Raw genomic sequence first — 23,889 nt, 5'->3', positions numbered from 1 at the left:
TTTTCGTTATACAATATTAACGTTTATTTCAATTATATACAAAAACAATGAAAACCCGAATATGTGTTGATGTTTACCTCTCGTCAAATTATTCGTACGCACGTATGTATTTACGTAGATATTTTCAATTAAACTAAGCCCAAAACATTGTCAGACCACTAATCTCGTTTAATAGTTTATCGTGACGTACACACTGTACATTATCTTACTTATAGTTTTAGGATAAGGCCAAGTCGTCGGATGGCAACCAGCTGTTTATCTTTTTTTAATATCTGATGTTATCAAACAATATTATACACAAAGTATCTAAACATATGCTCACTTCGCTTCTATATAAACGTATAAATATAGAAACGTGCCAGTTGCGAATTCGATTTATTCCTACGTTTCTCACAGCGAGAAATCACTGCGCGATGAATAAATTGAATGATTCATCGATCAATATAGAATAAGTGATTGAATGAATGAATGAACGAATGAATGAATTATGGCTAAACAATAGTTGTAAATTAAATTATCGCTACGATTATAAATAACCCATTTCCTCGCTGTAAGTGCATATATATGTATATCACTTCCGCTATCAGCTAGTCACATTAACATACCTGACTAGAATCCCATTCAATCTACAAGTGTACCAGAATTCAATTTCACTCGACCGAAGTAACAAATTAATACGTATACCTCACGTAATTCTCATATGCAACATGAAATACGATACACGTATATAAACATAGTCCAAGGACATTGTTCAAGCTCACGGTTTTTTCCGTGAATTGCAGCAGTTTCATTACTCTTTATCTATCGTTTGACTTTTGCATCTACACATTTATGCGCGGATCAAATTTTGATTAACAAATGTGACAAGTCCCCGAATTTGATTAATCACCGTCTTTATATACGTCTACGTATTCATACACTCGCGTATCAATAATTTATCGTTCACAATTAATTATATACACCGTTTTTTAAACTTATATGATTCCTAAACATATATCATTTATATACATGTATATAAATATGTAATATACACGCTACCGCATGTGTCTATAGTCTATACATATATATATGCTGTATATATCGTACATGAATATACATGTATTATATATTGCCTAATTCCTAAGGGCATCGTAAATTACTACAAGAATATATGTAAGGCGAGGAAGTCGCCATTGTTCTGGCTATAAATGCACGCCTTAATTTATCGCACTTGATGCAGTTGCCAAATAATTTTTCTTCACTTCTCTTTCTACCATATTTGGCTCTATTAGACACTTTTCCTATACGAATACGCTACTCGCACAGTCATAGTAATACTCTGCTTTCAGTGGGTAACGTGTATTATAGCTTCTAAATCATCGTGTAGTGTATCAGTTTTAGAGTCATGTACGTGTAAAAGTCACCGTTAACTTGACAGGGTGAATTTTTTTAACAAAAAAAAAAAAAAATCGAATGAAAACATCGATTTCCTTTTATTTTTTAACTCTTTCCTATCCTTGTCCCCCTCTATTTTTCTGTTTTATTTTATTTAATTTCCGTAGTGTCGGATGACTGAGGATCGAAGCCTTGCGTGTGTAAAGCATTTGCATGTCGAAAATTGTTGCTGTGTTTGTGGAATTTTGATTGTTGACGATTAAACGATTTCTAATAAAATACCGCTACTGCCACAAATATTTCTGTACACTAACGCGACGATTATTATCATTGCCGTGACTACGCCTATTAATGTTATATTATATCAATACGATTATCAATGTTATCATTTATATCTATTATCATCTTAGAAAGTAAATTTCATGGAAATGTTATTTATTGTCTCTATCAGTCCGACGTCGGTAGGTACGCGCTCCTTAGACGCCGGACTTTTAATACATTGACAAAAATACTTGTTTGTTCATTCGGCCGAGGAAGTGAAGAATACACGAGGAAAAGTGGGAATGTTCCCATCATTTCATTAAAAATAATTACCATTCTCATCGCGGTGTCGCAAGACGATTCACGCGTGAGAAGACGTCATCATCCGATGCAGAGTCAACCAAGTTCGTAATATCTATGTACAATAATTTTAAAAGTATAATTGAACGTTGGTGCAATTCTACTCGTAACATCAAACCGTCATTCACGCATCTACTTTTGTATTTCGTTATTCAAAGATGCATAGTTTGGCAAACGACCGGAGCTACCAAAAAAACTCCTGTTAACTTATCAATCGTAACGACGAAGTGGTGCTACATCATTATTACTGACATCTACTTGAATTTATCGGTTCGAATGTTTGGCGTTTGGTAAAAATTTGGCTCACGGGGTGGAAAGCAACGTTTCTCAAATTTTTCCGAGCGAATTTAGAAGCCGGAAGGTGAAACAAGATGGCCGCCATTGACACACTAGCGATTTTATTTCGAAGGTAAGATTATTTCCAGACCTAATTGGCTACAGCGCGTTTTTTCCTGCTCAACAGAATGATGGCAAGAACAGTTTGGTCACAATTCCATCTAGGCTGGAAGCAGGAGAACTGAAAATTCCGCTTTTGAAATTCACTCATACTTGAGTCACGTGTCATTCACGGTTCGACCCAATTCGGATCACTTCGAATAACTCGCGGCACGTTCGCCAACCCAGCAATTTTAATCGATCGTAACTATCAAGCTGTAGTAATAGACGACTTACTCGTCCCCTACCACGCATAATTGACAGCTGTTAAAAACTACATATATACCAAGTTTTGTAGCGACAAATTCGCTGGAGCAATTGTGCTCTGATACCCCTCGACGTACTTGTGGTACTTGATTTTCGTTCTGCCCAGACTGGCAACAACGAATCTCTGCCGTTCGCGCACGTTACGACTCGACTCGATCACAGGCACCTTCGCGTCAACCCTGAGGCTGGGTTCGCTGACCGATCTCGATGGCCTAGCCAGCACTCACATGGGCTCGGAGTTCAGTCCGCCGATCAGCCCGGGCTCACCGATGTTGGAGTCGCACTGCATGACCCACTCCCAGATCCGCTTGGTGACGACCTTTTGATCGACGGTGGTCTCGAGGCCGTAGCTGTTGAGCAGTTTCCTCAGTTTGTTCTTGTTCTCGTCGATGTTGTTCTTGTCGTCGACGAGCGTATCGAGGTAAAGCAGACTGTCGCCCCGCCTCGCAAGGCTCTCGCTAACGTCGACGGAAGTGGATGTAGCGCTATGGCTGAGCTTGTTGACGCACCAGGAGTCCTTCAGGTACTTGTTGATCTCGGTGACGTTCGCCCGCTTCTCGGGCTTGTGCTCGAATGTCCGCCTGAAGTACCGGAGCAGCCGGGGTGTGAAACGCCTGAACGTAGCGGGGATCTTGGTCGTCCTTCGCTTGAGCCAACGCTGAAAGGCCGAGTAGTCGGGGTCCTGGATAAGGTCCGCGCTCTGCCATGGTGGGTTTCCGGTCAGGCAAACGAAGAGCACAATTCCGAACTGCCAGCAGTCGGCGCTGCGCTTGCAGGTGTACCGCTCGTTCTTTATCACCTCGTAGACTTCCGGTGGTAAAAACGGCACCCACGTGCATCGTATCCTGTTCACCAGGGTTCCCTCCTTCTTGGTGCACCCAAAGTCGCAGAGCTTTATCTTCGACATGTCGTGCGTGAATACCAGGATGTTCTCCAGCTTTACGTCCCGGTGCGCCAGCTGTTTGGAGTGTAGGAAATCAAGCGCCGATGCCAGCTGACCTCCGATTCTTTTGCACACGTCCTCGGACAGTCCCCCGGCCTTAACGTTCCCCGAGAGGTCGCCAAACGGCGCGTACTCCTGGGCGAAGACGTAGCAGTTCTCGGCTCTGAAGGCCACTGCGTACGAGCTCAGGATGTTCGGGTGTGGGCTCAGATGATACGAGTAGTGGAATTCCCTGTAGAAGTCCTTCTCCGACGTCAACTCCTGGTGAACAGCTTTCAGGACAACCCGGGTTTGCGTTCGCTTGTGCCTTGCCAGAAGCACCTTCGCGAAGCTACCCTCACCCAGCGTCTTTTCCACGTTGTACTCCTTAGTGAGGTCCAAGTCCTCGAGGGCGACTTCCTGCACGCGGTGAATACCCGACTCTTTTTTTTCGTGAAGCTTCATCTGCAACGAGAAGTATACACATTTATTTCCGGCTGGTTTTTTCTGGTCCACAAATCGTTCGGTCTGTTTGTTCGAAACAACGAATACTTAACTTTGACAAATCTATGATTTTACGAAATAAACATAAGGTTTATACATGTCGATATGTAAATTCATGTAAATATATGTCAGGGTAAAACTATTTCGCCCATATGTTTTGACAATATTATAAGTACCCAGAAAAAATGAGCCTCAATCACGAATAATATACCCAATTTGCAGCAATGTTTGAGCTCGAAGTGAGTTTTGAATACGGTACTACTTTCATCTCAAAAATTATACCCGAATCAGGAATAAAATATTCTTGTTTCGCTTACAAGAACCCGTATTTATCAATGAACAATTGTGTTTCGTTTTTAAAAATCTTATTAATAGAACCAGATTTTTCTCCACAGTTTGTATAATGTTTTTTAAAATAAAATTAACCGAATACAAAGATTTTTTTCAGTAAAGTTGAATATATAGTGACATTGGAAACAATTTCCTGAATTAATAACAGAACCAATTAAGTGCACTGACTCAACTGACGTAATTACACTGAAAACAAGTTCAATCTCATGTCAGACTTCGCGACAAAAAATTCTTTTACGTAAATTATAGTATCAAATGATTTTTTGTGATCAATTTAGTGTACAACAACCATTCTGCGAACTATATGCAACGTAAAAGCTAGTTGTACGAAATTTTCTACTCTTGATTCAATCGCGTTATTCTTGAACGGAAAATACAATTTATACCCTGATCATGAATAATTTATTATCATTTGAAGGAATATTAACCCTGAAATGGAACTGAAATCATAGCTAAACCGGACATATGATGCGCCTGATTCGTGAATCCGAGCTTCGGGTATAAAAATAGCCTTACCACAACACAATTTTTTTCTGAGCAAAAGGTGTAGGTATCGAAATTTGGTTTAGGTACATCAATATTTTCTCCTTGGCGTGTCAATCAGACTACGTTCTTACGTGCCTGTTTAATTTGTTGCGGTTGTAACTAAAACGTATAGTTTCCAAACGATTCACAGAAAAAAAATATGCAAAAAACAATTACAAACACACTGACACCTGTCGTTTTCCGTTCACTTGTTTTGCTTGTATCAGTAAATCCATTGCAGATCGTTCATCTCCATGCTATCTAATCTACACACATGTTACCGAATTGTTTGCGATGAATTTGTCAATAAAAAATCTTCTACTCTGACGATTAATCGGTAACGGCTGATCTTCAGAAACAGCTTTGTGAATGACTGATCTTATTGCGAAATATCCATGCCTTCGGATAATAATTTCAAACACGAAAATCCGAACCTTGAAGATCCCAGAAAAAAATCCTCAATATGATACCACGTGTCAGAGCTTTAGCATTGAAAAAATGTAATATTCATCTCATACAGCCGGGTTTGCTTCTTCGGAAAATCAGACACAGGTCGTTTAATATTTCGAAATGAGATACGAGGCGACACAATGCATGGCAAATGAACCAATTTTCCAAGTATAAGGCAAGAATTGCCGGCATGTGCGTCACGCTTATACATTTTACGTTCAGCTGTGTGCGTTTGACGCACGCGATTGTTACACGATATCGATTCCCAGTCGAAGCGCGAAAGGACCGAACAGACTTTTGTCAATACATCACGAGTAGGGTAACGAAATTTTCAATCGTTGTGACGTCATGAAATCCAGCAGCCGTAAAGAGTGAAAAAAAAAAAAAAAAAATTTGGGAAAGCGATAAAATCCAGACAGACCACGAGCACGCAATGAAATATATTCCGGCAATGATTGTTTATAACGAGCTTCTTCATTCTGCGGCAAAAACTTGGCGATATGTTTGTTATTCTATCTTACCGATGTGTGTGAAAAAGAGATGTATGTATAAAAAAAGAAACACCGGCACTGTTAAATCGTACGGAAAAAAATTATTTATCGCCGTACTTTGATCATTCAAAATATTTTTATGCTATGAGCGTATGTTTTGTCTTAAAATAGCGGTAATAGCAGATACGCGTGGATACGTAGTGATGTCGTCGCAACGGACGAAGACAAAATAAAAAAAGGAAGGAAGATCTTACATCTTTTTTCCCGTTCATTGATCGGCCAAGATATAGAAGGAAAGTAAATCGAAAGCTTTGGCCATTATCTGCACGCTTTACATGTGTTGAATGATAAGAAACAATTTTTTCCAGCCTTTTCTCATCCTTCTTTCCTCGACCGCTGGAAACTCTGTTTTGAATGTGTTCGTTGATGAATTAAAATTACACAGGTAATTAATGCCGGAATTTGATTAGACATTTATTTTAAAAAATATTCCGTGGTAATAAAATGTGAAAAAACGGTTGTTTCATTTGATTCTTCTCATTGAGCCTAGATGAAAAACACCGTGGTAATCACCGAGAAAACAAATTTGTTTAGGGTTCTACCAACAACATCCTGTAACCCTATCCACGTCATTTGTTAAAAAACAACAAGCCTTGTAGCTAAATTGGCAATGAGTTTGGATCGATCCGAAGAATCGTCATACACGCAATTATCATGGCTAAAAAACTTCCTTTGACATGTCAACACATTAACACTTCTTTCCTGGCTTTTCAACCTATCAATATTATTTTAACATCTGATGTTACTCACGCCATTTGATAAAAAAAAAAAGAAAAGAAAATCAACGGAAAAAAAACATTCGAAGACAAAATAAATGCGAAACAACTTGAAACCTTCGTGAGATGAGATCGAAGTAAGCAAATCGTTAATATTCGTTTTACACAGCTATTGGGCAAATGATTGAAGATTGAACAAATCTCTCGATTGAGAAAGACGTCATCGATCGATCGGTGGTCGTAAAAATGAGACGATTCCATTTCTGGTTCGATTCACACAGTTCTTGCTATCGGTCATTTTTCATAATTTCGCAACGCTGCAGAGCGTTTAACATTTTGTAACGAAGTCTGAATTAATGAAGTGTCGATTAAACACGTTCCCCGAACAATTTCGAATTCCTCGAATTTTCGACACTCACCCCTAAATGTTTTTCAGTCGTAAAACAGCTGGCGTTAGATCCAATATAGCGATCGTACTTGATTAAGCTACTTTTGATTAATTAATCGTATCCCCTCGCACTCTTAATCCCAAGAGTTGAGTAATCGGAGCTGTTCAATTTTTTAATTAAAAAATCTCTGTAATCGCAATTAATTTCTTAGAGATTAAAACTAAATTAAAATGAGAGCCGATAGGATTTGTCCGTAAATATCAGACACGGTGAGGTTTAAAGGGTTTCAATAAATCATGAGGTAACTTAATTCACGAAAAGATCAAGTCTGTTAAAAAACTTCGCTTATGAGACCGACGGAAAAACGTCTGCGGTCATACGAATATTAAAAATGAAAGTTTATTCGCAGACGTTCTGAAACTTTTTTCAGCTCACCGATCGCTGTAGAAACATGCTACTTGCATGCAGGAGGAAATGAATAAATTACAATCTTGCAGTTACGTACGGATTGCATCATTGGACTGATTAAATTGTCAGGATTTGCAACGGCTTTTTGAAAACAGAGCATTTTTTGGATCAGAGACAAATCTAGCGCTAACAAGTAATGGAAAAAGAACTTCGAGCGCGGAGAGGTAAGTTTTTTGCGACGTCAGGTGGAACCTAAAGTCGGAAAAAAGTACCCTTAGCTCATCCGAGGAGCGATCAATGCTACTTCAACTCGGCTGGCTCCCGTTTGTTGAGCTGGACTTCAGCCAGCGTGCACCCTTACACTTTTCCACCCTCCCGCCCCCCCTAGGCTGGCTTATACCGCCACTTCCAACCTCCCTGCAAGTTTTACAGTTCAAACTCGAGACCTTTGCACGGGCGTGGTCGATAGAAAATACCCAGATGGTCGCCTGGCTCGAATGCCATCCTTCCAGACTTTGAAAGGACGGTGAATAAGGTGAAAGAAACCGAAATATCTAACCATATTTTGTGTTTCAACTTTGAATGACGGGTCTTTCGCGATTTTGAGTGACGTGAACGATGCGAGAGCCGAGTCTTACTCGGCTTGAATTTCGAGGAAACCCCAACACGATCATCAATAACGTTGGACGCTTCACGAAGATGATTGATTTTCATCCATTTATTCGACCAGCTCCTTCAATGACCTCCCATAATGTCAATGGCTCGACAGTTATGACTCTCGTCTGACCCAGGACAGGGTTGGTCGATTCCTGGATGTACAACTTCTATTTATAACACAAGTCTGACGTCGGTATAATGCGATTATCGGACTGTATTACCGAATCTAGATGCGTCCGAGTGAAATTTCTGCAACTTCTAAACGTCACTTAATGCCATTTCCAAACTACCTTTGGTGCCGGCGAGTCGATCAACGCCGACTCGCATTCTTCACCGCAGTCACCCGAAAATTGAACAGCTTTCGCGGTCTGTTCAAGACGGTGAAAGAAATTTGATCATGGTGTCATTGGTACCGAAAATGTAATGTTCATGTATCGAAACGTTGAAATGAAAATTCTTATTCTGCTCCTTTGGAATCCCTGCAGAAGTTGAATTTACGAAATCTGAGCTTCTTGACGCTGTATTAACAGTTTACTAAATTTCGAGTGATCTTAAAGTTGTGAAATAACGAATTTTTCCATAGATGCATCATTGCAATAACCTTACAAACTTTAGCCTATTGAAAATGGAACCTTGTTTTGGTTACGGTAACCGTGTAAAAGAGCGAATATTTATCTAGCACGAAAGCTGATCAATCAAACTACGAAGAGAAAAAACGGGCTTGGAGTAGAAAAATTACGCCGCGCCGATTCGATATTCGTAAACAACTTAGAACGCAGAAAAAAGAACTTTTGCGGTGTTTTACTAACATCTTAGACTTCTTCGTGACGAGACCAAATCTCTCTTGTTTTTCGCAAGTTACAATTTCAACTTACGATAATAATAGCGTTGGTATTGGCAATCCCAACTCACCTTTGAATAGCCTCTTGTCGACGGGGTATTCCAAGAAACTGCACTGATATTAGAAACAATTGATTTACATTGTCGACACAGGTTCGAGTATAAGCGCCTCGTTTCCTCAGCAATCACAACCGGCCCCGGGAAAATCAGTTTTGCGGATAATGTTCAATCACACGTAACGAGTGGTTTGTTTGTAGATTATTGTCCGAATTATTGCTCGTTTAGGCGAAAATATAATTGTGTCATCGGACGCGATTATCGATGGTAAAACTGTCACTCAGAAAATCATCCCGTCACTGTGTTTACCTGCCTGCCAGCTGAGCTTCGGCATCGCATTTTCATTGGTGCGCGGTTCCCAACGTCTGACGGCGTCGCGACGCTCGACGTCGTTTATATAGACCTGAACCGACGGCGCGACGCGCAGACGTACATTCGTCCGATATTGCGGAAAATTTTCCGGACCCGATTTCACGACCACCCTCGCCTCAGTTTTTCTAACTCGCGTTCCTCTCGCCCCCCAGCTTAGATCCCAAAAATCACGAATTTCGTTCCTAGGTTAGTAAAAACTTGTAAGACGCTCATTAACCCCGAACGCGAGTCATCGGAAATACAGAAACGTGTGCGAAACCGAATAGCTGGCGATAATTTACGCCGATGCTACTCGTCGCTTGCTTTTCGTGTGCTGCAGATGCGACAGAAGGGAGAGAGAGAGAGAGAGAGAGAGAAAAAGGATGAAATTATACGTACAAATGAAGAAGCACGTAATTTCTGGAAGGCGTTCAATTTTTCTTTTCGTCTTCTGTTTTTCCCATCTCGCGCACGTGATACGCAACGTTTTATCGTATGAGGTATAACGTTTCGGCGAACGATTTTTCCTTCATTTTTACGTCGTCGTTTTCTTGTTCCTGGCGTGGCTTCGCACCCTCGAAATAAATTTGCACATGTCTTTCGGAGGATCGGTGCGACGACGTTGATCTTGCGATGCTGGAAGAAAATTGAACTCAATTTCATCCAAATCCGAATAGCGAATAAATGATTTCTGAAAGAGACAAAGAACGTTTCGAAAAAGCTCACGCCAAGTGTAATGAGTAAATTATCTCAATATAAGTAAAACATGAATCGAGAGTGACATATAATTCCAGACAGGCTGAATCGATCGTTAAAGCTCGACCTCAGTGGTTCCTGAAGTTAGATTAGCAAACGGATGAATGAAAGACCGCAATTTGAGAGGCAATTACAGGTAATGTAGTCTCTCGGTCCTCTCGACGAGCGTGTTTGCGCAGGTACCGCAAGCACAAAGAGATATATCCAAAGATTGATGTAAGGGTCTGAAATTGAGAAATGGATGTGAGAAGTGGAAAGAGAAAGCGAGGGGAAGCGGAAGCGACGGAACTGTGGGTGGAAGGACAGAATTGGATTTCTCGCGACGCCGTGGGCGATCAGTGACTGAGAATATATGTATGTATAGGTGCGAAGCTCACCTATCATCTATTTATAGAATAGGATAAACTGCTTGGATTACAATTTCTATTGCGTTAGCTAAGATTTCTCGGAATTACGAATTCCTTTTTCAAAGTTGGCGTAACGCGTTCTCCTCCAAATTACAGTGACGAGATTTTCTTTGGTACAACTCTGATCGTGAGAAAATTGAACGTTTTAACATTTGCATCAATGAGGTTCAAGAATTTTTTTCCGTGATATTAAACTTCGCTGACTTTCGGTGAACGTGTATTCCCGGCACTAGGTGTCACATCTGATTCTCAGCATCTTGGCTTCGCTTTGAGGATTCCGAAAATTATGTACAGTATGAATAATAACACGTTTTCTTCTCGGCCATGACGACAGACTGAATTATACATAAACGTGATTGCTAGAATTCAATTTCGCTTAGAGCGTGAAACCTGACGTCACTTCGTCGATGAATTAAAAACAAACTTTATTCATTATCTTTGATTAATAAACGATATATTCTGATTTACAGCACACGATTATACAAGCTTAATTATCTATTTCAAAATCACAGGATACAGCACGAAAGAGATGGCATTTAATTAGATACAAAAATCCTCACACATGTAAAAATCACCGTTATATTCTAACAGGATAAAATATCACATACGTTGTATTTATTCGATTACATATTTTTCGTTTTGATTCCCTTTCTTATACAATCACAGGGAATGGAAATTTGATTATTACAGTAAATACACCGATCAATGACCATCATCGGATTGGTACTCTAACAAATTTTCAATTATCGAAAATGATCGTTTAAAATTCTTATCAAGTACTCCCGAAATCTTGGCAAAATCCGAAGCAATAATTACTTGGGCAGAAAGCCGAATTGATGTAGTCTGTTATCCAACATTCAATATCGAAATCTTAAAGCGCAATTTAAAAATTTCAGTCGGTACGATTATCGGATGACAGAGAATAAGACGCGCTTTTGGTGCTCGATTCTGACGACGAATCCGTAGTCGACGCGTCTGCAGTGCCTGAAGTTGAGCTGCTTTCCTCGTCAGAGCAGCAAATTGAACAGCTACACGACGAATAATCGGTTGTGCAGCTCTCCGAACACGAGCAGCTGGTTGAACACAACGAGGAGTTGGTCAAGCTCCAGGAGGAATCAGAATCTGAATTGTAGTCCTCGTTCACTGCAATTAGCGGCACAAGGTTATCGTCGTTTGCTGGTGTAGTAATAAACGTTGATGCTGCGACCTTCACAATCATTTTTGTGCTATCTAGAAATCGGTGTCGTATTGCAGTGAAATTGTTTCGCGTCAAATTTACGTAGGTATAATGAAAACAAATGGAAACGTGAAGAGTTGTATGCTTTTTCGAACAACGGACGTCAGAGTTTCGTAAAAACATTGCAGAATCTTAGAGATATCATAAATTCAGATATTTGCACACACTTCGAAAATTTTATGCGATATTTCGGCAGAAGTTTACAAATTTAACGAACTGTAGAAATATTTCCTGAATCTTCTCACGAAGAGCCTGCGAACTTTACACAGATTTAAGAAACTTGATTAAATTCTTCGACGATTTCAAACGCACTTCATGAATTTCGAAGGACACGTTTGAATTAAATTTTTAAAGACTGTGGTTTTTATACGGAATTAGTATTCAAAAGTATTCGTACACGCAATGATTCCGTAAAAAAATTAGTTCAGACAGATTACTTGGCCTTGATCGGTCGATGGGGGTGAATTTCACCCCAGACATTTTTCAAACTTCTCGAACAATTCAGAAATAAACTTTCATAGTTTGTGTACTCTAAAGAGAAGAAAAAAAAAAGAAAAAAAAAAGAATCAAATCAGTATATATTTTTTTTTTTACATTTTACCTTAACTTTGCCGACGTTGTATAATATTTGAACAATTGATTTTGGCTATGAAAACTGAGAGAACTTTTTTTGCCATACTTAAACAATAACTAGATATTCTTTTCAGGTTCTTAGAACTCGTTGTTGAAGCAGGATATCTCTTTTTTGGAGCTGGGGTGAATTTGACCCCATGCGACCGTTATGCGATTCTATCGAGGTGTGACATATTGGGGTTAAGGGTCATGAGAATTTGGAGAACGATGAAACGTTTGAACGCAAGCCGAATGGTTATCGCATGGTTTTTAGAAATAAAACAACACTTCACAAAATTTTTTCAACAGTTTTCCATGAATTCTATAAAAAAAAAAAACCCACGTTATTTCATAACCTTCGCAATATTCATTGTTCGAAAACACTTATTTCAATGTAACTTCAGAACGCTTTTAGTTTCAGAAGATCCACTTAAATTTGTCTAGAATTACGAAGATTCAGTTGTTCCAAGAATTTGTATTGTTTTACAGATTTTAAATGGGCATAGTGGGTCTTTCTGATAATGTGCAGGTCATATCGAAACATTTTCAAAATAATTTGTCATATAATTTTGCAGGTACATGCTGCACAACGTTATTCAATATCCCGCAGAACTCCCGAAAAGTTTCATTAATTTACTCATTGTTAGCGTTAGTTTTGATGCAATACTTATATCCCGCAAATGTTTTTACAGTTCTAAAGTTAAATTACATAATGCAGTATTTACCCGTCTTTAGTCAACAAATCCGAATCCCCCATCACAATATTTAGATTCCCTAGCGAAAGGACGAGTTGCCTTAATGAGTTACATGTCTGAGGCTGAGCTAGGAGTAATTAGATTGTTAGAATTCGCGACGCGAGACTGCGTAGCTTTCAAGTTCACTCGTTTTTCTCCGTTGTACGTTTTCTATTCCATGTCGCAATTAATCGTAAAATTGAACAACAGTTTCCACCGAGCATGAAATTAATGGAAAAAGAGGGAATATTTCACGCAGATTGCATATTACGATGTTAATTTTTTTCTGCAGATAATCAAGCACTAAGATCAAACTGAATTTGAAGAATATTCCGAATTGATATTGAAAATCGATTTTACGTTCTGACTGTTCTGTTGATTCCGTTTGTATTTTGAGTTAAAAAAAAACAAAAAAAAAAAATTATAACGTTAAAGCGGTTGATCACTTTGTAACAAAACTTGATGGAACTCATACTGAAATAGTAAGATTTCATGTGGCTTAAAACACTTTAACGGATTCTGTGTGATTTTGTAAGATTGCTGTGAAATTCAAAATTGGAAGTCATAGGTTTTTCAAATTTTCTTGAAACTTCAAAGAATTCACGTTATTTCAAAAGATTTCATCCGGCTTGAAGGAATCTCAGAAAATGGAAATAAATTTCAAGATATTTCACAGGACTTCCAAAGATTTTACAGGATTGCACTCAACTTCACAATGGAGATTCACGATTTGTAAGAAATAAAATAATTTACGGTGGTTTCATGGAGTTTCAATGGATTGTAGTATATGTTGAAAGATATTACGAAACCAAGTATTACACATACATTCGAAATTGAAAGAACACCAGATTTTCAATTCCAAAACAACTTACGGTCAACGACTCCTAATTCTCTGGCTGCCGCCATGAATTTCGCGCTGAATTTTGATATCTTTTTTGCCAATCGCGCAGTTCTGCGATCTTCTTTCCTTAGTAGCTTCGGATCTTCGTCATCTGTAAGAAAGAAAAATCGTCTCTAGATGAAAACTAAAATTGAAGCACAGAGTAAGAAGGGATCAAGATGAATTCTGTGAAGTTTGAAGGCGACGCGGTTTGAAAATAAAAATTCTGCAGTTGCAATGGAAGATACAGAATACGATAGATCGATTCATTATTCATCCCTTCTTTCTTCTACATCCCTTCTTTATCTGCGTTTTTATTCCCGTTTTCATCGAGTTCCGATTCTCCTCCCTTACAAGCAGGCTTCATAGTTTTTTGAGTCGGTTCTTCGGGTTCTGAACTTTTCCCGGCTTCTTCCTTCGTCGCTCGGTACTGTCCCGCATCCTTTATCTTCATCCTCTGAAGTTTGCCACATACGTTATGCACCATTTTCGACGTTTTCATCTGCATATCTGAGACTACGTTTGCGCGATCATCGCTCTTCGTCGATTGCTGAATGTTCGAGTCGATCAAATTTAGCCTTTTAATTGCGCCCTCCTTCTTGATGTCCTTCTCGGTCTTCTGACCGCCCTCTGCATCAGGATTTGTCGAAGTTTCTGCGGGGCTCATCTTCTTCGGCGATGTCAAGACAACCGTTGACTTCAAACGCGGTCCTGACGACATGCTGATGTTCTGCACAATTGATCAAAAAACATTTCAGTACTTTCTGAATAGGCTTGTTTTTGAGTTCTTATGCTCCCAGGTGCTCAAAAGCTTTCGAATTAACAACGAAAAATTGAAATTTTATAATTCGTTGAAGAATATACCTAAAGTTATCGTAAATAAATATTTTCGTAAAGAACTGAACGCTCTACAAAAAGCTCTGATGCATAAAATTCGTAAATGAAAGCATTGATATGTTAATTAACTCTTAAGTTTTATTTAAATTCATACTGCACGAGGCTAATTTTCATATTTAACTAAGAAATTAGTGCAAATAAACATTTGGTCAGGGGATGAGAAATTTTTCACATCATGCACGGAATGTAATGATGCTGAATCGGAAGTATTTTTAATATTGAAATACGGCGTTCGAATCATGTAGAAGATTATTTGTGAAATTCTACCTAATCCTGATTGTACGATCATATTTTCCCAAGTAAATTAAAACATTTCGGCACTTTGCAATAACTGATTTACAAACAAACTCATGCGGATAAACTTAGCGGTGATCGAACCTAAGAATTCTCGAGATCTGATCATACAGTCTGATTATTTTTAGATATGAATATTTATTTCCAATAACTCAGTCATATTATTACACAGTGAAATAGAAAATTAGATTGGCTCTGATTTTAAAATTGGGTATTTCCTTAGATAGTTGAGGCAGCTTTTTGTATCCTTACTTTTTTTACACAAATTAAGGAATACCGTCAAACAAACTAAGATCAAGGTCACCGATATCGGTAACGGTCGTAAATCCTGTTATACGACTTAATTTCACTCGTATCAACGAGCTCTAGGCGTAGGTGAAAACTTGTTCGTTCGCCTTCTCACCGTTGACGTTAACGTCAACAATGTTACACAAGCCTGAAATCGATGAAACGCGCCACTGTTTCTGCGTCTTGAAAATAACGGGCCGCCTGTTAACGTCCGTGCAAAGAAAAAGATATAAAACAGCGTACGAAGAAACGGAAGTTAGTTTGATTGAGTATCAGATGCTAATGCGACTTTTACTGCGATTTAATGTTACTGAGGAAAGAATGTTTCCCTTATACCAAATTACAGTCACTGCATAGGTATAACAGTCTTAAGAATGTCGCAGCGGAAGAATTTTTCTTTTTTTCTTTTTATTTCGAAATATTATATGAGAAATTATCGAGAAAATTTCTTGGCAAAAAATTGACGGTGTTGATCAATTTTATTACAATATAATCGCGCGTTATATTCGTACGCCGTGAAGCCGCCGTCAAAGGTGAAAAAATAAAAAAAAATACCAAAATTATTTAAAAGAAGTTTAAACATCGATATCCTATTTTGAATAGATTTCGTAGACTCGTTTGATGTTACTCTATACGATGGGTTCACTTTGTTCAAAAGACTACTTTTCACAAACTGAGTGAAATTTTTTGTTTTATATTATGGTAAAATTACTGAATATTTGATTTCACACACTGAGAAAAATTTCATTTGTTATAGTAACTAGAAGAATTCAGTAAAACAGGTATCGTTAAAAAAACTGTTTGAGTATTGTTGGAATTAGGAGAAAACGAGGTACGCGTAACCATTTTGCGCTATCGTCGATCCTTTTTTAGTAATTGCAACGCAAAATCAGTTTCTGAGGTTTACTCTACTTTTTTGGTTAAACAAGGCTTTAAAGTCAATTTATTGTTCCACAAGCATTAAATTTTCGCAACAGTTGCAAGAAAATATAGTAACAGTGATCGTAATGAGAAATAATAGTAACGGATACTAGAAAACTAATTTTCATTTTCTACCTAGAACTATATTTTTCGATTGTGGTAAAAAATTGAATAATTAAAGACTGAGCGGTAACCGGAACTAAAGATTTCTCTCGGTTCACCATCTCACTGATATTGATCGTGATCAACAAATGGCGATTTTGAATTGACTAATGGAAGAGAGGAAATTTTTCTTTCTCCGTCGATATCGTATAATCTGTATAATGTCAAAGGTTCTACACAAAAGTACAATTGTGAACGTGTAATAAACACCGCGGATTCTTGTTACGTGTACAAACTTGCGTCCATTTGTGTGTTCAATGTGTGCGTAGAAGCAGGGATCGGGTTTATTTTCCAGCAAGACATTTCGAACGACGTATAGAACTAATCACTGGTACACGATTCAAAGTTGAAACAACATTTGTACCTCGGCTATCTTTCGCTGGCTGTAACGTTAACTCCTTGCGATTATTTACCTCAAACAATAACAACTTGTGGTCGTTGTGATTAACGACGTTGGATATTTCGAAATTGGAGAATAGCAGGGAAGCAGAATTTCTATTGTAACAAACCAACAGCGGACGATGACCCGGCGCCAAGAGGCTATTCACTTTTCAGATCGCTGGTACATGCGTGTAATATAATTTGATACCGTGAATGGATCTCGAAATTGCCACTTAATTGAGGCATCGTTTTAGATATCGAAACATTCCACTGACAATGACATCAATTTGTGAATTTGAAATGATGATTACAGTATTACGTGTGGCTGAAATTATTGGCGTTTAATTGTGGAAAAATTGATTCTACCGAAGCCTAGTTAAAATAATTTCAGAGTTATTATATTACTGAATTGTAAAATTTGTTTAACTTTGAAAGCGAATCGTTTATCAAGACGAATAACTGTGGTGGCTGGTTCTCTTTGTACGGCACAACCTCTCAATAGTGCCGCTGCTGAAATACATGCATGCTTGTTTCACATCGGTGATTTCTAAGATCGTTATTGAATCGACTAATTTAAGTTGATTTTCGATATTCAAACTTGATTAATAAATATCGGTGGAATACTTTTCGGCTATCCGAATCAATCAACTTGATCATCGTGCGTTCAATTCGATCATACTCTTCGACATTTTTGTAAAAATCTTCTCCCTCGAACCTCGTGGGTGGTAATTACGAGATATTAAAAAAAAAAAATCACTTCAAAAATTAAAAAACGTTTAAATCATCAATAATAACCAGATGAAGTTACTGCTCTCGCCGTTTTCTCTATTTCGGCTCTTTCTTTCAGTGTCTCACAGTGTTTCCCCGGCAAAGGTCTTTCTCGATTCGAGATCGACCATAAAATCATGTTGGACCAAATAATATTGGCTACAGTCAGCCAGCGCGCTTGTTACTTACAATTAGTATTAATATCGACGTAATAACTACAAGCACCGTTCTAAAGCCTCGCAAAATTCTTGGCACTCGCGCTATAAAAGCCAAATTTCGTTGCTCCTTGGCTCAGGGCTTTTTTCACCCTACTTTCTTTCTCGTAGTCCTGATTTTAATTGCACTCACCGTTTTCAGGGTGAACTTGATTCAACGGCTCGTTTCGGCGGCTCGTACTTTTACAGCAGACCGGGACACGTAAACAGAACTTGAAACTATAATCCCTCTTGAGTCTCTCGCACTTGTGGACTGACTGTCTGTCCGTCTTCAAAATATCTAACAGTATTGCCAATTATTAGAGGTGAAACATTTCGTTGCTGGAGTCTGGAAAGGGACACCTAGCGTGACTTTCAATCTTTGCGGTCGAAATGGAAAACAAGCCGACTATTTTTGTTTTCTCTGATCCAGTTCATCCTCCAGGTAAACGCGGTGTAATCGAATTGCGATGAAATCGGCGAGTGACGGAGAAATTTAAATTGAGGGTAAGACTTAATTGCGGGTGAAAAAACCGACCGTTATTCCCAAACGTGAGTGAAATTGAAGAACGAAATTAGAATGTAACCAGAGGCTTCGGACTGGGATAATATTGAAAAGAATCTCTTGTTGAGCGCCAGATTCACCTGGTTTATCGAATTACAATTTATCGGATCGTAGGTATCGAATTTTCGTAACAGATATCGAATTCAACGGTTCTCTGAAATGTAATTTTCCATGGAAAGAAACAGGAAATCATAAAGTTGCAAGCGAGAGCTTATTGTTAAATATCAACGCTTCGTTTCGAATCGCTTCAAAATTGTTAAAAATCTAGTAGATCAGTTCGATTTCACTTTATGGCGGATAACTTTATCCGGAAGATTATTTTTCATCAATTTTTCACTGAAACACTAATTCCTTTCATCACGTTGACAGCGTTGAATATCCAATTTCTCAACATTGCACCGATATTGATTCTAATCAACAAATGTTAATACCGAATTGTTACTGTAAAAAAAAAAGACTCAGTGAATTATCCTCATCCGCGTAATACAGATGTGATAAACTTAACCAATCATTTCTATGTGCTCCAATTAGAGATTTTTTTTCTCCTTTCAGTTTTCGATAGAAAGATGAAAAGAATGTACGATATAATTACATACCACGAAGAAATTTCTTCTCTTTTGACAACAAGTTTGTATAAATTATAGTGAATTTGTGTTCATCGTCTGTCTATCAATGAAAACTCTGTCTGCAATATTACGACTGCTTATATCTCTTCTTGAAGTAAAACTGTCCGGTACTAAAGCTCGAGAACTTGACTAATTTAAATTAATTCGAGGAAAGATGAATTACAGTTTTCCCTTGAAGTTTTCGGGCGGTTATATTTGACCCGGAAAATCATTCGTTGAATCGGACGGACACGAACCTTTAACGCTTCTAATTTTTGATTTTTGTTGAAAATGATTAATGAACTGTGTGTGCTGCAGGTCGGTATGATTGATGGTCTATAACGGTAGCACGAAGCACAGATACGGGGAAAAATCAAAGCCCTAGTTTATGAAGTTTTCGGAAGTCGAAAGTAGGAAATTCAGGTCAACAAGTAGGCATCGCGTATTGATATTTTTCACCTACGTACCTAGAATCTACGTTTCATTGTCAGCTTGCAGTTCTGGTTGGCCTGCGGTTATAGCGACGTAATTGGAGAGAAAGTGTTCGCTTCTTTTTCCGAAAACAATCTATTTCCACAGTTGTTATGATTATTCATGGAAACATTTTATGTTTTCGGTAACTAAATTTTGATCAATAATCTAATATGAGGATGATTTGTATAAACATTCAGCTAGCCTTTAATTTTAGGCTTCATTTCATTTGGTATTTTGTCTGATTACGATTACTGAATTGTTTATTACTGACTCGGAAAAGAATATACAGAAGAACACGGAATGGTGTATGGTGCATTCTCTATTAAGCAGAACGCAAAAATACAATTTTTTTAAACCTCTTTCGTGCTTTTATACTAATTATTTATATCAAGTGATCTTCTCTGAGATTCGTGAAAACTTTGGATTTCGGTAGTTCGAAAAGTTTTCAGATCAGCGTAACGTCAAATTTGAATAATTTGCAGAAGATTTTTGCTGTTTATTGTAAAATTTTAATATTCGATGCCAAAAACAAAAAAGAGATTGCCAATAAAGTGCAGTTTTTACGACCGAGAAGTTAATAATACACGTATCATTACGAGAGGCATTTTGGCGCTATTGACTGGAATGTCATGATAAATATCATGATACTCAGAATAAGATTGAACACGAACCCAAGATTAAATTATTTCTCTTTGCCCAGGAAATTCCGTGATGAAATTCAGAATTGAAATAGCGTGGCATTCGGAACGAAAATGAATAACAAAGAGTATGTAAATACTTACAAGTATTATTACAACACACAACTTTTTCTTTGATACTCTTCTAGAGTTTATTATTCGTTCCTATTCTTGACATCATGCTGCTTGGATTCTAAATTTAAAATGAACGAGACCAGAAAATTTCGCAGAGAACGGAAAAATTTTTGTACAACAAATTTTTTCCTTAGTTACTCAGATTCAACGTAAATCATGTGTGAAGGCGAAAATATTGAGAGTGCTCAAGAACATCGGCAGTTCAATTCGATACGGATTGCCATTTTTATAGGTCATATCAATATGTGTAACGTACAGTAATAAATTTATATCAGCTAGCAAACATTAAGGTCGTAAGTACAATACAAATAACGTTGGGATAAATTGATATTGAATTAAGAAGAAAAAAACGCCATCGATTAATGAACAACTATTACAGCGATAAGAAAACAAAAGAGGCAAAAATACGAATCGTTAAGTAAAAATGTCGAGATATCTGTTGTTGATTCAATTTTCCTTTCCAACAGCGGGAAACTACGTTCGTTATAATTATTTTAATTACATTACGTCGAAAAATTGATGACCTAAAGACGATTCGCTACCTTGTTCGGAGTTATAATTTTGGTTGAATCGTGTTAACGAACTCTCTGGGCATCCTCAATTAACCCCCGCCAGGAGAGCCAGAGCTATTTTAATCCGAACACGAGTTTTCTACATTTTTACCTACGTTCCATTCTCTGTATACCCTATACACAGTGTTATACATACAACAAAGAAAAGTCCGGATCTCAGGGGGTTCTCGGTAAAGCGAAACGAATGATAATAAACTTTGAAATTCTTATATATTTGCCTGCGTAAAAGCAGAAATTTGTTTTCAATCGAAATTAATTATGTTCAAGATCCGTTTCAACGAGTCTCACAACTACAATTTTCTTTTTCTCATGATAATTGAACTCTGTAAAATAATGTTTGCTCGTAATTCAGGAAAATTTATGGTCAGAATACGAATTTCAATCAAATGATACGAAGAGACGTGTTTTCGAAACTATATTGTTGACAAAATCACTCTTTCTTTCGAAATATAGTTTCTTTTCAATCTCAAAAATGCTCCATCCTTCTCTACCAACAACTAGAAATTTGAAGTTGAAGAGTATTAAGTGACTTAGCTGACATACGTTTTGTAGAATAACTACATGAATGATAAATAATCGTGTGAAATTGATATCAGACAATTAATGTGGAAATATTGATAGATTTCGAAAGCAGGTTTGAAATTTCTTGAAGCTGAAAAATACGAAGAAGATATATACATCAATTGTTATCGGAATTTCACCTTTCCGATTTGGTCATAACAAGTTTTGAATCGTCATGGTTTCCTCATTACTTACAAAAAAGTGCTGTAAAAATTTCAATGGCTATTCTCACGGTATTATTTTGTTTCCGTTGAATTTTTCTTCAATCATATCGATTTTCTAATAGCCAGTGAGATGAAATATGAAATTGAGAAAACGTTGAATCATATAAACCGTTGATTATGTCATCGTCGATTTAATCCACGAGTTATGGAACGGGTGCAAACACGTGCTGTATTTTTAATGTACCGCGAAATCGAGACTCGCTTTTTTACAGACACTTAATAATTACATGTCCGTAGCGGCGTATTAATAGTTTCCATACGATGAAGAAGTTCGCGAGTTTGTCAACCTCCGAGTAACCGGTGAACCATCATCCTTCCTGGATTCGGAGTTTCCGGAAGCCGGCTCGGCGTGGAACCTGGGAGACAGAATGTTGCTCTGAGAAACATAAACAAAGCACGAGTTGACAAACTGCGGAGAGTTGTTTCTATAGATACACTTTTGGCACCGTTCCCTGCGCCTTTGCCTCTGCATTGGATTCTGACTCCGAAGTTTTCCCGTTGGAGACGAAATCCAGAAATGATACATCTCGTTCGGGTCGTCGCAACGAATTCGGAATTAATTGTACCGTTTATTTTTTTAAAGCGGAACTTTTACGGCACCGAGAGTAATTTTTAGTTCCGGTTAGCGCTGCGTCCTTGACCATTTTCATTTTTTACCACAATTGAAAAATATAGTTCTGGGTAGAAAATGAAAATTAGTTTTTTAACTGTTACCGGAAACTCTAGTATCCGTTACTATTCTTTTTCATTACGATCACTGTTCCTATATTTTCTTGTAACTGTTTCGAAAATTTAACGCTCGTGCAATAATAAATTGACGTTAAAGCCTTGTTTAACTAAAAAAGTAGAGTAAACCGAACAAACTGATTTTGGGCTCCAATTACCAAAAAAGGATCGACGATAGCGCAAAATGCTTACGCGTACCTCGTTTTTGGTAATTCCAACAATATTCAAACAGTTATTTTAACGATACTTGTTTACTGAATTTTTCTAGTTACTGTAACAAATGAAATTTTTCTCAGTGGGTGAACATTAAATTTCAACTAACAATAAGTATCTGAAGTTAAGGGGTAATGCTACCTTGTAATTTTTTTTCTTTAAAATTTTTTGTTACCGGTTTAAATTCTTCCTTAATTATTCAAAAATAATACCCAAAAGTTTGTATGCGAGGGAAAATTTTTTAAATCGTCTAAATACTCGATTTCTTGTATGAAGTCACGATGACGATTTTCAGGTGATTTAATAGCAAGCTTCGACTGTTTGCTCTTTCAATTTTGAGTTTATTTGGCCGCTAATAACTGTTTCATCAAGAAAGGATGAGAAAGGAAGAATGTTCATTCGGACGGACAATTGTATGAGCCAAGCATTGCAGAATAATGGTAAGCGATGAGTTTCTTCAACAATTTAATACTCGAAACTTTGAATGCGTTTTTCTCAAATCTATCAACTAGCGCCTTTAATTTCCAACCGATCAACTCAAAATTTTGATTATAGTTTTATAACAATATTTTTTAGTGAAGTGGGTAGGATTTTTTCGTTTTATTGAATCGTAACGATTATATGACCGATTTTTTCATAAAAAAAAAAAACAACTTTTCCATTCAAATTGACGCCATTTTTTGTAAAAATTAATATTTCTGAAAAATCGTACATGCTGTACTGGATTTCGGTATCTTCTTTTAAAATCTTTTTTTGCTTTTTGTTCTAGAATTAAAATTGCGACCTGCAGGTCGTCGCCCGTAACGGTCATTCTAGAAAAAGAAGTTCCCTTTCATCAGCCACTTCACAACCATTCTGTTTTGAAATTAATGAAAAAAAAAACGTTTTTCTTGTACTTCAAGACTTATATTAACATGTATGAGTAGCGGAATTAAAATATAGTAATTGATGTTTCTTGAGTAATTGGAAAAAATAACGCTTGATTGGAAGCAAGTTCCCAGATATTGATTTAAATTGCATTTCGAAAATTGGTGTTCTTCATAAATTTCCTTGCTTCACTCTTTTTATCCCATAAGAGTTTCAGATAATTCTGTAGATTTCGTGGTGGCGTGGAGACTGATAAGTTAGCATCAAATTTACGATACAAAGATTACTTATAGAACTAATTTCATCGATTGAAAAAGTTTG

At 37.5% G+C, this 23,889-nt stretch overlaps 2 protein-coding genes across 3 annotated transcripts; both read right to left on the bottom strand.

Annotated features, from left to right (window-relative positions):
* On the bottom strand, positions 1-9,422 carry LOC107222959 (serine/threonine-protein kinase meng-po). The gene is made up of 2 exons (XM_015662514.2): positions 9,083-9,422; positions 1-4,084 (listed from the first exon to the last, which is right to left on the bottom strand). The coding sequence occupies exon 2, from the start codon at positions 4,082-4,084 to the stop codon at positions 2,921-2,923; it is 1,164 nt and encodes a 387-aa protein (XP_015518000.1). The 5' UTR covers positions 9,083-9,422; the 3' UTR covers positions 1-2,920.
* Positions 9,423-11,024: 1,602 nt separating this feature from the next.
* On the bottom strand, positions 11,025-18,367 carry LOC107222957. Of its 2 annotated transcripts, none has more exons than XM_015662512.2 (4): positions 18,104-18,359; positions 14,399-14,774; positions 14,037-14,156; positions 11,025-11,724 (listed from the first exon to the last, which is right to left on the bottom strand). In XM_015662512.2, exons 2-4 carry the CDS (start codon positions 14,763-14,765, stop codon positions 11,474-11,476), a joined length of 738 nt encoding a protein of 245 aa, XP_015517998.1. In that variant the 5' UTR covers positions 14,766-14,774; positions 18,104-18,359; the 3' UTR covers positions 11,025-11,473. The 2 variants fall into 2 exon arrangements, with proteins under 2 accessions (XP_015517998.1, XP_046587640.1); XM_046731684.1 differs by having other exon boundaries at positions 11,717-11,788; positions 18,104-18,367.
* Positions 18,368-23,889: the final 5,522 nt, after the last annotated feature.

The sequence above is a fragment of the Neodiprion lecontei genome, chromosome 2, assembly GCF_021901455.1.
Source record: "Neodiprion lecontei isolate iyNeoLeco1 chromosome 2, iyNeoLeco1.1, whole genome shotgun sequence".
Taxonomy (NCBI): Eukaryota; Metazoa; Arthropoda; class Insecta; order Hymenoptera; family Diprionidae; genus Neodiprion; species Neodiprion lecontei.
Note: the sequence above shows the minus strand (reverse complement) of the source record. Positions and strands in the feature narration are given on the sequence as shown.

What these genes read in the sequence shown, in the direction of transcription:
- LOC107222959 (XM_015662514.2), bottom strand. Translation starts at nt 4,084, where the DNA reads ATGAAGCTTCACGAAAAAAAAGAGTCGGGTATTCACCGCGTGCAGGAA.
- LOC107222957 (XM_015662512.2), bottom strand. Translation starts at nt 14,765, where the DNA reads ATGTCGTCAGGACCGCGTTTGAAGTCAACGGTTGTCTTGACATCGCCG. An exon ending in AAAAACTATGAAGCCTGCTT is followed by an intron (nt 14,157 to 14,398) that starts GTAAGGGAGGAG and finishes TCTTTCTTACAG; the next exon opens with ATGACGAAGATCCGAAGCTA. An exon ending in AGAATTAGGAGTCGTTGACC is followed by an intron (nt 11,725 to 14,036) that starts GTAAGTTGTTTT and finishes CGCTAATTGCAG; the next exon opens with TGAACGAGGACTACAATTCA.